At 40.8% G+C, this 12375-nt stretch overlaps 2 protein-coding genes and 1 long non-coding RNA gene across 4 annotated transcripts in view; 1 reads left to right on the top strand and 2 right to left on the bottom strand.

Moving 5' to 3' along the window:
• Positions 1 to 2436: 2436 nt before the first annotated feature.
• mrps26 (mitochondrial ribosomal protein S26) lies at positions 2437 to 5061 on the bottom strand. Its single transcript, XM_046062190.1, has 4 exons — positions 4652 to 5061; positions 3483 to 3629; positions 3218 to 3341; positions 2437 to 3028 (listed from the first exon to the last, which is right to left on the bottom strand). The coding sequence occupies exons 1-4, from the start codon at positions 4870 to 4872 to the stop codon at positions 2897 to 2899; spliced, it is 624 nt and encodes a 207-aa protein (XP_045918146.1). The 5' UTR covers positions 4873 to 5061; the 3' UTR covers positions 2437 to 2896.
• Positions 4613 to 12375, top strand: part of LOC123978748 — a 33037-nt gene continuing 25274 nt past the window's right edge. The window contains exons 1-2 of one of the 2 annotated variants that reach the window (XR_006827042.1): positions 4613 to 4897; positions 6688 to 6840. This is a non-coding gene — a long non-coding RNA (uncharacterized LOC123978748). The remainder of the gene's footprint in view (positions 4898 to 6687; positions 6841 to 12375) is intronic. The other variant, XR_006827041.1, reaches the window with a different exon arrangement.
• si:dkey-33c12.3 (uncharacterized protein LOC335380 homolog) lies at positions 7627 to 10868 on the bottom strand. The gene is made up of 3 exons (XM_046062187.1): positions 9790 to 10868; positions 8987 to 9111; positions 7627 to 8782 (listed from the first exon to the last, which is right to left on the bottom strand). Exons 1-3 carry the CDS (start codon positions 10795 to 10797, stop codon positions 8722 to 8724), a joined length of 1194 nt encoding a protein of 397 aa, XP_045918143.1. The 5' UTR covers positions 10798 to 10868; the 3' UTR covers positions 7627 to 8721.

The raw sequence follows: 12375 nt of genomic DNA, 5'->3' as shown, positions 1-12375 counted from the left end.
ATTGCCAAGCAGCTTGGTGAAAAAAGGTCCACTGTTGGAGCAATCATTAGAAAATGGAAGAAGCTAAACATGACTGTCAATCTCCCTCAGACTGGGGCTCCATGCAAGATCTCACCTCGTGGGGTCTCAATGATCCTAAGAAAGGTGAGAAATCAGCCCAGAACTACACGGGAGGAGCCGGTCAATGACCTGAAAAGAGCTGGGACCACCGTTTCCAAGGTTACTGTTGGTAATACACTAAGACGTCATGGTTTGAAATCACGCATGGCACAGAAGGTTCCCCTGCTTAAACCAGCACATGTCAAGGCCCGTCTTCAGTTTGCCAATGACCATTTGGATGATCCAGAGGAGTCATGGGAGAAAGTCATGTGGTCAGATGAGAGCAAAATAGAACTTTTTGGTCATAATTCCTCTAACCGTGTTTGGAGGAGGAAGAAGAATGATCCCAAGAACACCATCCCTACTGTGAAGCATGGGGGTGGTAGCATCATGCTTTGGGGGTGTTTTTCTGCACATGGGACAGGGCGACTGCACTGTATTAAGGAGAGGATGACCGGGGCCATGTATTGCGAGATTTTGGGGAACAACCTCCTTCCCTCAGTTAAAGCATGGGTCGAGGGTCTTCCAACATGACAATGACCCGAAGCGCACAGCCAGGATAACCAAGGAGTGGCTCTGTAAGAAGCATATCAAGGTTCTGTTGTAGCCTAACCAGTCTCCAAACCTAAACCCAATGGAGAATCTTTGGAGGGAGCTCAAACTCCGTGTTTCTCAGCGACAGCCCAGAAACCTGACTGATCTAGAGAAGATCTGTGTGGAGGAGTGGGCCAAAATCCCTCCTGCAGTGTGTGCAAACCTGGTGAAAAACTACAGGAAACGTTTAACCTCTGTAATTGCAAACAAAGGCTACTGTACCAAATATTAACATTGATTTTTCTCAGGTGTTCAAATACTTATTTGCAGCTGTATCCTACAAATAAATAGTTAAAAAATCATACATTGTGATTTCTGGATTTTTTTAGATTATGTCTCTCACAGTGGACATGCACCTACGATGACAATTTCAGACCCCTCCATGATTTCCAAGTGGGAGAACTTGCAAAATAGCAGGGTGTTCAAATACTTATTTTCCTCACTGTATGGCATTGTTTTGTTTGTTTGTTACATTTTAAAAGGCCTGAAATATCATCCAGTCCTTCACAAGAAAAAAAAAAAGTTTCTTTTAACTTGTATTTAAGGAACAAAATAATCTACAGATCTAAAGAGCTATAAATTGAGTCCTCACTAATCCTGACCATTGACTAATAATCTGATGTTTTGACTGTGATACTGAGTGAGCTGCGAGAAAGCTGCCCAGCTCATCTGAATCTACTCTGTCGTGTTACCTCTAATACCAACCTTTGCTGCCATGGTTGAACAATCCCATTAACCCCCAGTAACAATCACATTAACTGTGTGCCAGTCGCATCCAATGATGTTTAACACAAACATCAATATATATCAGCAGTAAGAGAATAAAACCTCTAATCCCTCATTAGCTTTCAGAGACATTACTAATCTGATTTTTCATTATTTAACCATACTTCGAGTAGATTTACCGTCCAACCCAGGGCTGCAACTAATGATTAATTTGCCAATTATTTTGTGGATTAATTGATCATCTTCTATCTTGTTTTACCCAACACCGAAACCCCCCAAATATTCCATGTACAATGATACAATCCTCAAACTGAAGAAGCTGGAACCAGATAAAGTTTTCAATTTCTGCTTTTAACTTTAAACTTTTTAAATGATTCGTCATCAGTAGTTATGTCAATCAGCTAATCAGCCTGTCATTTCACCTCTATTCCACACCTGTAATTAAAACTGATTATATTTTTGAGTTGATCCAGATGAAGGATTTGAAATTTGCATTAAAGACAAAGTCAATTTCCCAAAAGTATTGCTTGAGTTGAATTGCTTTGTTTATCCCTCTTCACACTGAAGCTGCTGCACTTTGCCTGAGTTTCTCTTTAAGTCTTCACCTCTCCTCCTCATAATAATAATAATAATAATAATCCTTATTTGTAGAGCACTCCCATCAATCTCCAAGCCTCACATGACATAACAGGATTACTGGTTCACAGTAAACACTGACAACAATGTGGAGTTGTGCAGGGCGCCATCTAGAGGGCAGCAGCATCAAGTGCAGGAGCTTTACCTTCACTACAGGTAAATTATACACTAAACAATATGTTGTACACAAACATCTTCATATAATGGGACTCTGAAGTCCATTGGGGTGTCCCTATTACTCACTTTTTGTGCATTGTCACCTAAAAGTACCAATCGAGTAGATGATGCACAGGAGCTTAATGATACTTTTACTGGATATCCAGAAGAAACCACAGAAAGTTTTGGATTTCATCCTATGCTGTTGAAAAAGATTCAGACTAATTTAGTGGAAACATTCATTTACTTTACATACATTACATATCATGAGAAGACAGTGATGATCAAAAGAACATGTTGACATGTAGAGCACTCAAATAAGGAAGAAAATGAAGCAGAAAAATAAAAAGGCAGCTGGCCTTGTGACCAAAACATGATCACCTCATACTTTTCTGATGACATGAGAATTTAGGTTTCCCATCAAATGTGACACGAAGCATTTCATCAACATTAGTCACTTTAAACTGCTTCGAAATGGATTAAGAATCTCCAATGGAAACATCTCCGATATTTCTTTCTTTGAGAGCTACGATAACATTCTCACGCTGAGTGTTTTCTGTGTTTGAGGAAAATCCGCCTCCGGGTGGATCAGACTCAACTCGTCTCACAGTCCTGACTAAGAGAATGATGTTGGTCTGTTTTTGTTTATCCTCATAAACAGAAACATACAGCTCAGTCTGGTGTTTCACTGCAGCGTCGTCTGTTTAACAACTCTCCCTTCTTTGTCGATGGCAAAGTTGTAATTCTTTGGATTGTCCAGAGCCTCGTCTATACGCTGATCCAAGTTCTCCAAGGTGATGAAGTTCTTTGCATCCTCCTGTAAGAAATTGAAAGTCACTGTAAGGCAGGGATCTAATTTGTATCTATCTTAATGCAGAATTGTAATTTTCACTTACAGAAAACTATATTCTGTAGACTACATAAACATGCAAAAGCAGCCTGTAGATTTTAACATAACATTTCCAATTCAGTTTGGAGGGATAAACAAAGATTGAGAAAATCATACCTGCAACTTCAAAATTTCACTCTCTTTTTCTTTGATGAGTTTCTCCCGTTCTTGTTCACGCTTAATGGCAGCTTCAACCTGCTTGCGCTCAGCTTCCTCCTTTTCCTTCTGGACCCTCAGCACCCTAAAAGATACAGAGGAGACAAAATCCTTTTTTATAAATCACACAGATGAACACAATACATAAAACCAAGCAGTCAGAGTATTGCATGTCTTTAAATTAGGTTTTTATTCTTCAAGTTGGAATTTTCAGTTATTTTCGTACCTGAGTTTGAGCATGCGCAAGTTCTCCTGGTTGTTCCAGGCCATGAGGGCGCGATGCTCCTCCGTCTCCTGCTTCGCTCTCTCCTCCGCCAGGGAGCCCGTCTCCTCCTCGTACTTTCTTCGAAGCACTTCCTCCTTAAACTCCAGACTAACAAACACGAGTATAAGAACCAGGTTAAATTCACTCATTTAAATTATTTAACTTTAGTCAACTTAAAATATAAACAGACATAAAAAAGGACATCTTGTCACTTTACAAAAGGGCATGAGTACGATTCACATCATTTAAAAAGGAAAATACATGCTTAAAACTGTATTTCAGTGGCATTATATCATGATGAACAGTGATTTTCTAATAGTATAAAGCACACAATAATTCACTTCATGACGACATGAAGTATGATTCATTTTAAGGAATATTACTTTAACATTAACAAGTAACTATCGATTATTTGCTATAAATCTAATGTTTATTGGAAACCTGTTACAGACACACAGAATGGGGTGAATGTGGTTTTAAAGGGAGCATGTAGTGATGGGCAACATCAGAGAAAAGTAATGTTGCCATTGTATTTTTTAGGGAATTGGAGGCATCTAGAAATTCTATGAAAATGAAATCAATCCAGAAGATTTCTTTTGATCATTTGCCAATAACCTTTCCAATTTATCAATTATTTGTTTTCGTCTCAAACATGTCAGCAAATAGTGTAAAATTCACCTATTCCCAGAGTCTACATAGATAAATTGAATTGCTTGTTTTGTGCAACAAACAACAATTGAATTGAAGGTATATTTGCTTAACATGCAGATTCATTTTCTGACATATTACTTCTGCTCTACTTTGCATATCATGCATTTAATCGAAACCAAATTGATTATTTAACTACTTTAAATTAGCATGGTTTTGATTTCAAGCATATTTACAAATATTATTCTAAATATGCACGACTCATATTAGGGGAGGCAAAGAAAATTAAGAAAATTTGAGCGATGCACATTTTGCCACAATACTGGAAGTTTTTCAGCACCTGTTGGCTCATTTTGGCACATTTATTGGATGGAGGTTGAGGGCAAAACAAATGTTAAGCTTGGGAATAAATGTTGAGAATTTATTTGTTAGGGGCTCAAAGACTTTGTGATGACCGGATGTTTAGTAATGATTTAACGTACCGAAGCGCTCTCATGATCATCTGGTACTCCGTGAATCTCTCCTTGAGGACCACCATCTCCACCGGATCGACGGGGGGAGGCACTTTGATTCGCCCCTCTTTGGACTTCGCGACCGGGTCGGTGCGGGACTTTCTGCCCCGGACTGCCTCCACGAGCACGGCGCTCCTGGGTGCGAGGAGCCGGGCCGCCTGGACGCTCCTCCCGCCGATAACCTGGAACATGTCGGCGTCAAAAATGTGGTAACAGGTGCAGCTTTTTAGTGGCCCAGTGTAACAGCTGATCAAAGCATTTGGGTTTGAAACTTGCGCTGTAAGTTAACATTGAGACCGAAATGTTACCGACACAAGGCGGCAGCCATGTTGGTTTCCTCTGACCGGAGGAAGTGATTAGCAAAGCAGCTGAGAGGCTGTTTAGACTCTACCGCCATCTGTAGGATGCAGAAAGGGCTTCAGGGGTGATTAAAAGAGAGTTTCCATCTGTCACCTGTGTTGTTGTAGTACAATCTTGTTATAAATACAGTCTATGAGCACTATCTATCTAGCTACTAAGCTAGGTAGCTAGTTTGCTAAATAGATAGCTACGTTAGCTTAGCAGTTATTCAGCAGCCAGGTAGGGCTTATTGTGATATAATTTCCTAAATAACAATATAACTCATTTTCAATAAATGTTTGATATAATTCATTTTAATCACGAATGAATTAGCACATAATTTTTCTATTAAGATATTTATTTTGTCGAAGAAAAGGGACTGAAAAAAGATTTTATTATAATTGTTTTGAATGTTTTACCTCAGATTTGGTAAGTGATCCACTGTTTGGCATTAAATGTTTGTCATGTTATGACCATAGAGAATAGTTTTAAAACCTAAATGAACCATCTGGTTTCTTAAACTTTCACTCAGGATCAAAAATCTGCCTTTAAACTTGAAATAAATAAAGATTTGACATTTATCATGATAATAATTGATGTTGAATGATAAGAATTTTTTTATTGTGATAACTGAACAAAATTATAAACATAACACTTTTGTTTTTGCCCCCATTCATCATGAGCTGAACTCAAAGATCTAAGACTTTCTCTATGTGCACAAAAGGCCTATTTCTCTCAAGTATTGTTCACAAACCTGTCAAAATCTGTGTTAGTGAGCACTTCTCCTTTGCCGAGATAATCCATCCACCTCACAGGTCTGGCATATCAAGATGCTGATCAGACAGCATAGATATTGCATAGGTGTGCCTTAGGCTGGCCACAATAAAAGGCCACTTGAAAATGTGCAGTTTCACTGTACTGGGGTGGGGGGTCCAGAAACCAGTCAGTATCTGGTGTGATCGCCATTTGCCTCACGCAGTGCAACACATCTCCTTCGCATAGAGTTGATCAGGTGACTGACTGTCACACATTTAGCAACAAACATACACTGTGCATCATCCTGGCTCTAGCCCCAGTTTGTGCCTCTCATGTATCATCATTAATGTAATAAATGGTTAATCATAATACATGGGGGCTAAATGTCATTATACTGCCATTAAGATTTTTTTCCTTTATGATCAGTTAGTTTGAGGGTATTTTGCAGAAGGAGGGTGGTAGCCCAAATAAAGTATGTAGGAGAGCTAAACAAATAGGACAACTGGGGCAATTGTGTTTGCAGTATTTTAAGAAATAGGCTAGACATAATCCAGTGGCAATGATAGGTGAAATATAATAGTTTTTTTAAGAGCTCGCCAAACAAATTACTAAACTAAGGGTGGGCAATATGGATACAATCTTCTTATATATCACACAGTATAGGCTATTTGCACAACATTGCACGAGACTGTGGAAAATGTATGAGGTAAGATTCCCTAAAAAGCACAATTTCACAAAAAAGACATTCAATTTGAGAAATTAAAGGACTTCTAATGACTTAAAACCAGTTGGCTCTTAAAACAAGACAGTAACACATCACGACAATTAATGTTATGGATGCTGAACTGTTGTTTTACACTCACTGTTTGCATTCATGTGAAAACTCCTGCATTTTTTGTGTATTTCCTCAGAGTTCAGTGGGATTCTTGGTGTCAGCCTGGTGACTGATGATCCTGCTGAGGCAAGGCAACAAGACATTAAAGATACAGTTAGCTTGCCAGGAACAAGGAATGATGGGAAATGGTGCAGTGCCGCTGTGTGCCATTCCTGTGACATTGAGAGCTGTAAGTAAGGAGACATGTAAGCAGGATGTGTTCTGAAATGAAGAGAAGAAATTTTGCAGTAATTCAGTGGGAAAATGTACAGAAGCCTTGAAACTCAGAAGAAATCCCAGATGATATTCACCACGCTCAGCAGTCGCAGATTCAGCCTGACAAGTTGCAGATGTAATATCCCTTTGGCTTTTCACTTTAATCTATTACTATAACAATTCCTATATATGCATTGCACATTTACATGTGACATAAGTGATATTTTCCAGGTGTTCATCATATCTGATGTGGTAAGAAAAGCCCTGTAACTGGAATTTGGGTCATTATGGCTGAATATTTATTCATTTAATTAATTAGAGCCAATCTTTCAATGAAATTCTTTTAAAACACAAAGATTATTAACCAAACCCTATGATTTCGCCCCTATGTAATATGTCTGGTTTTGCCTGAATTGCTTATTTAAAATGTACTTTTCATGATAGAAGGTTTCATCCAACAGCTGACCTGCTTTGAACACACAGTTAATATCAGTTGATAGAAGCAGCTGGTGATGTCTGTGTCTAGTTTTTTGGGATTGAGATGTGCATATGGACAGTATATCTCTACAGTATATAATATTTATATTAACACCTGTTTAAACCTTGATTAAATATGTAATTAGTCATTTGCTTAGTGGTCTAAAACTAGGCAACACATAGTCAGATAATTCTGTCGTACATGAGAGCTGCAGTGGAGACATAACATTGAAATGCTTTTTAGCCTCTTTTCAAGTGTCAAAGGAAAACACGATAAGTGAACTGATTTGCAGGTCAGTTATATGTTTATTCAGCTTGTTGCCGGCTGTTACAGATACACCAAGCGTAAACGGTGCAGGGTGCCGACTTTGTGTTAGTTTCACAGATGTAAAGCACCACTTAGATCTAACATCAGCAGACAAACAACAAGGAGCTCCTGCAGTTATCTTTCAGTTTCATTGTTTAGCTTTGAATGAACTCACAGAACAGAAAAAAATATCTAATGCAGATAAGCTGTGAGACACACTGCATGAATATACGGCGAAACCAGTAACAATTAGTCTTCCACAGCATTTACATGTCCAGAAGGTTATGCAAGAAAATACATAATTTTATTAGAAATTAGAAATTTTAAACAACTAGCCAAATAGGAAGACCCAAATTCACTCTGGTTTTTAAACCAACCAAAACTTCTAGCAGTTGCGTAGCTGTAAATGCAGAGGAAGAATAACTAAAAAGGACAAAAATGGGTCTTTAATATAGTGAAAAGAAATGTTTAAGGTTACTGGTTCAGTGACTACTAATAGAGAACCAGGGGTGCAGGACAATGCATAATCGATTGGTAGAGTTCCCAGTCAATAATGCTGCAGGTTTCTTGCATCAATTTAAACATAAAGTCCAAGCATCGAGAGATAAAAGGAATTTTTGTCCTCCGTCACAAACAATTGGTCAAATGTTTGCACAATGAGGGTTCAGAAGATTCAAATAGTACCTCCGGTGCTTGGACTTTAAAATGTGTGACAGAGAGGAACTCAGCCAAAACAATATTGCTGTCCGACATAGCTATGTAACTAATGCAGTGCAGCCACTCTGCATTTTACAGTTTGCCATCTTCTTGATGTGTGGTGTCAGAACGTGTGTAGAAGAAGGGGGACTTCTGGTGGACCTCTTGTTTAGCACAAGGGCGCATCTGTCTTGAGAACGATGAGCTTTGGTTTGCGGTTTGGTTTTTGTGGGGGAGTAAAGGAAGGAGTATTTTGGGGGGAAAGATTATCGTAAAAGAAATGAGGGAGGGAGAGGGGTGATGTTCTGGTCAGGACAGGAAAGAAGAAGGGGTATGAAGAATTCAGGTTTATGCCAGGCTGGTGGCCTTTAGGTTTTAGTTTAGGTTGGGAAGGGAAGGGTAAGCCAGACGAATCTCTTCCCCCTCCAGAAGTTTTCTGAAAAGAAAAAGAAGACAGAATATCATTGAGCTTATTGTGCATTTGTCTGCATATTTACAGAAGTGTAAAATAAGTGAGATTAAAATAAATATAATAATAAGTTCTTTGAAAACATTTTGTCACAGAATCATACATTTTTGTTTAAGAGAAAACTAAATGTCCAATATTAGTGGAGATCAGCAAACAAAGGCCAGATCTCACCTGTATGCAGCTATTTCAATGTCAAGGGCCATCTTCACATTGAGAAGGTCTTGATACTCTCTCAGGTAGCGCGCCATCTCCTGCTTGGCGTCAGTGATGTCCCGCTCCAGCTCACTTATCCTCATCTATGAATTTTTTAAAAACACAGCCATTCATTATCAAATATCACACTTGGTCATGCTAGACACAGATTGATAAGAACTGAAACATGTAGCACATACAGAACTTTATGATAAATATTTTATATTTTATTTTATTGCTAGAAAGTAGTAAATTAAGTTATAGTTTGTGGAAATCCTTGACCTCTCGTTTGTGTGTCTAGTTATAGTGTCTTTTCTCAGTTTATTCAGACCTCGCAGATTTTCACCTCTGCTGTGAGTCTGCCATTATTTCCTGCTGAGCACTACAGTATGGGGAGGGTGTAGCTGCTGCAGAGAATCTATTTACACCTTGTAGCAAAAAGAAGCATGGCCTCTTCCTGCTGTTTCTCTACTTTCTGCACATGGAGTTTTTTCTTTTATTCTCAGTGGTGTCTATTAATAGTATTCCATCTTATCTCTGTGTCCAACCTTGAGGCCAAGACACTATACACATCATTTTTCCTGTCCCCTTTCCCTGTGAACATGTTGGAGCAGAAAGACTCTAAAAAAGCATAAGAAGATTGCTCCTGATCTGAGAGCAGAATACCTAGTCATACTGGAGCACAAACAAGCAGATGACCAGACTAGATACCACACATTAGTTCACATTCTCCTATCGGATGAATATTCATGCAGATCAGGATCCAGATATCCCTCATTCACCTGGTACTTTGCCACCTCTTTGGCCTGCATCTCCTCAAGATCCTCCAGTTGCTTATTAAGGGAGTCGATGACATTCCGGAGAGCTTCAATCTCCGAGGAGCGGGACTGAAGCAGCCTCCGGTACTCCATGGTCTCCTCCCGGATGGCGTGCACAGCCTCGTTGTTTTTGCTGGCCATCTCCGCCACACTCGCGAACTTGTTCTTGTACCAGTCCTCAGCGGCCTGCATGTTCTTGTTTGCCAGCCGCTCGTACTGTGCTCGGATGTCTCGCAGGGCGGTGGAGAGGTCAGGCCGGGACACCTCCACGTCAACGCTGATGTTAGCCACCTGCAGTTGGGCCTGCAGCTCTGCTTGCTCCTCTGCAAAGACTTTCTTCAGGAACACCATCTCATCACACAGAGAGACCACCGTGGCCTCGGCATCACAGTTGGAGAGCACGGCCCTGCTGGCCTCCTCCCTGGCCCTCTGCAGGGCCTCCTCAGCATCCACACGCCGCCGGGACTCCTCCTCATAGCGCTCCTTCATCTGCTCATACACATCACGCAGGTAGTCTCTCTCCGCCTCCATCCGCATTTTCTCCCCGTTCTCCGAGTCGATCATGGCCCTCAAACTCCTCGCCTGCCCCTCATAGAGCGTCTGCAGACGGGACGGGTCGTTCTGCCGCCGCCTCAGTGCCTCCAGCTCGGCCAGCAGGGCTCGGTTCTGCAGCTCCAGGTGTCTCACCTTCTCAATGTAGGTGGCAAAGCGGTCGTTCAGGTCCACTAGTTGCTCCCTCTCTTGGGAGCGCAGGCCCAGCAGCTCTGTGTTGAGGGAGCTGGCCTGAGCCAGATCCATGCGCTCAGACCCATCTGGCAGGGAAGAGGAGGCCAGCCTCAGGATCCTCTTCCCAGACGGAGGAGCTCGAGAAGAAGAGAAGAGGAAGGACGACATGGAGGATTTGGTGGTGGATTGGGAGCCTCTGTAGCTGTCCCAAGGGCGGCGGTAGGAGAGGTGGGAATCGTAGCTCATGATGAATTTTTTGTTGTGGATTTTTTTGTTTGTTTAAGAAAAGGATATGAATGTTTTTAGTTTCAGAAGATTTTTTTTATGTCCCCCTTGTTCTGCACACCATCGGTGAGGATGAGCGGGCGTTTTTGCACTGCACCAGCTCAGTGATGCTGCAGATCCCTGGCTTTTATAGAGTGAGGCTGCCCTCGGCCCCCTCCACCACAGAGAAACATCTCTGCTGTCAGCATCCACCAGGCCAATAGCAGACTGCTGCAGTGAGCAGAGGGGAGGTTGGTTTTCAGACTCACTCTCAGCTACAGCAGGCAGAGTTGATGTGGTAGAGCATGCTTTCTTTTCCTCTGCCCTAAAAATGGCATTGCAATCCCTCTCATTACTTTCTGAATTTCTGGAGACATATTTTACACCCTCAGTGCAGGCTCAGATGCATCTCTCAAGCTATGAACAAGCAAACCTGATGAAAATGACTTGAAAAAGTCTTTTCCAGAGAGAATCAATACATGGTACATAAAGACTGAGTGAGGTGGGGATATACGTTAATAGCCAGGCACTTTAAGCTTTTAATACCATAGAAAACAATGAATTAAATACAAGAGCAATTGCTCTGTACTTAAATAGATTTGATGGTGGTTGATACATCCTCACTGCCTTTTCTGAATAATATGAATGATGATATCCTGCAAAGTGAACAATACACAGATGGCTGGTGCTTTTCACTTTAATATTTTCTTTTTTTGCACTTTTCTTTTTGATCATCTCTTCTCTTACGTGTTGTCTGTATTGCTATGAATGTCCTTTAGCAGATACCCCTTTGTGATGCCCTATATACTGCTGTTGTTCCCAGAGAATCTTGAGACGTATCTATTTGATCAATTTAGATTGCAAATTGATGAGTCACTGATGTTCTCAAGCCGTCCTGACTCTGACAGTGTGGGTGTGGGAGACACCATGCTGTGCTGTCTGTATCTGCTGACACAGAGAAACAATCTGTTTTATTGCTGTTTAATGTCCAGAGATGAGTCAGAGGGTACCTGTAAATCATCCTTAGTGTTTGTTGAAAAAGAAGCATCAAGCTGATGTTCTTATACAGGAAGTGATTGAGATTTCTGCTCAAGGACACGTTTTTTGGTGACAGACACTTTCAGACTGGTGACAAAACTGTCTCTTTAAAGCGAACATTATACTCCTAGAAGGTGTCAGGATCCTGCAAGCACTTACTGTTTGACCTCTGACACTTACCTGTCTCTGTAGATGTCAGCCCAGCCAAGTGGAATACATTAAAAAGATTCTGCAAGATAGCCTTAAAAAAACTTGCTTTATTCATTTTGGGGGAATACAGAGTCCCTGCATCCCCCAGAGTCCTACCACCGCTTCCAGTATTTTCAACATCATCTTTAAGCTTCAAAGGCTAAAAAGCAAATGATAAAGCAGTGTTATTACGCCAGTAGGTGACACCATTTAGCCAGGAAATGTCCTCCATCAGTTTTCCCTAACTGTAGTCTTTACACATGACAAACTAAAAGATGAGATGTTTCTCGTCCTCTCGTCCGGTTAGCTAGATTACTCCTGTGTATTGCAAAA

Source organism: Micropterus dolomieu, linkage group LG11 (genome assembly GCF_021292245.1).
Source record: "Micropterus dolomieu isolate WLL.071019.BEF.003 ecotype Adirondacks linkage group LG11, ASM2129224v1, whole genome shotgun sequence".
NCBI classification, from domain to species: Eukaryota; Metazoa; Chordata; class Actinopteri; order Centrarchiformes; family Centrarchidae; genus Micropterus; species Micropterus dolomieu.
Note: the sequence above shows the minus strand (reverse complement) of the source record. Positions and strands in the feature narration are given on the sequence as shown.

Excerpts from the sequence above, each read along its gene's own strand:
- mrps26 (XM_046062190.1), bottom strand. The coding sequence starts at position 4,872 with ATGTTCCAGGTTATCGGCGGGAGGAGCGTCCAGGCGGCCCGGCTCCTC. Across the intron at positions 3,630-4,651 it reads ATGATCATGAGAGCGCTTCG|TCTGGAGTTTAAGGAGGAAG; the intron begins GTACGTTAAATC and ends CGTGTTTGTTAG. Across the intron at positions 3,029-3,217 it reads GTGAAATTTTGAAGTTGCAG|GAGGATGCAAAGAACTTCAT; the intron begins GTATGATTTTCT and ends AATTTCTTACAG.
- si:dkey-33c12.3 (XM_046062187.1), bottom strand. The coding sequence starts at position 10,797 with ATGAGCTACGATTCCCACCTCTCCTACCGCCGCCCTTGGGACAGCTAC. Across the intron at positions 9,112-9,789 it reads AAGAGGTGGCAAAGTACCAG|ATGAGGATAAGTGAGCTGGA; the intron begins GTGAATGAGGGA and ends AAAAATTCATAG. Across the intron at positions 8,783-8,986 it reads ATTGAAATAGCTGCATACAG|AAAACTTCTGGAGGGGGAAG; the intron begins GTGAGATCTGGC and ends TTTTCTTTTCAG.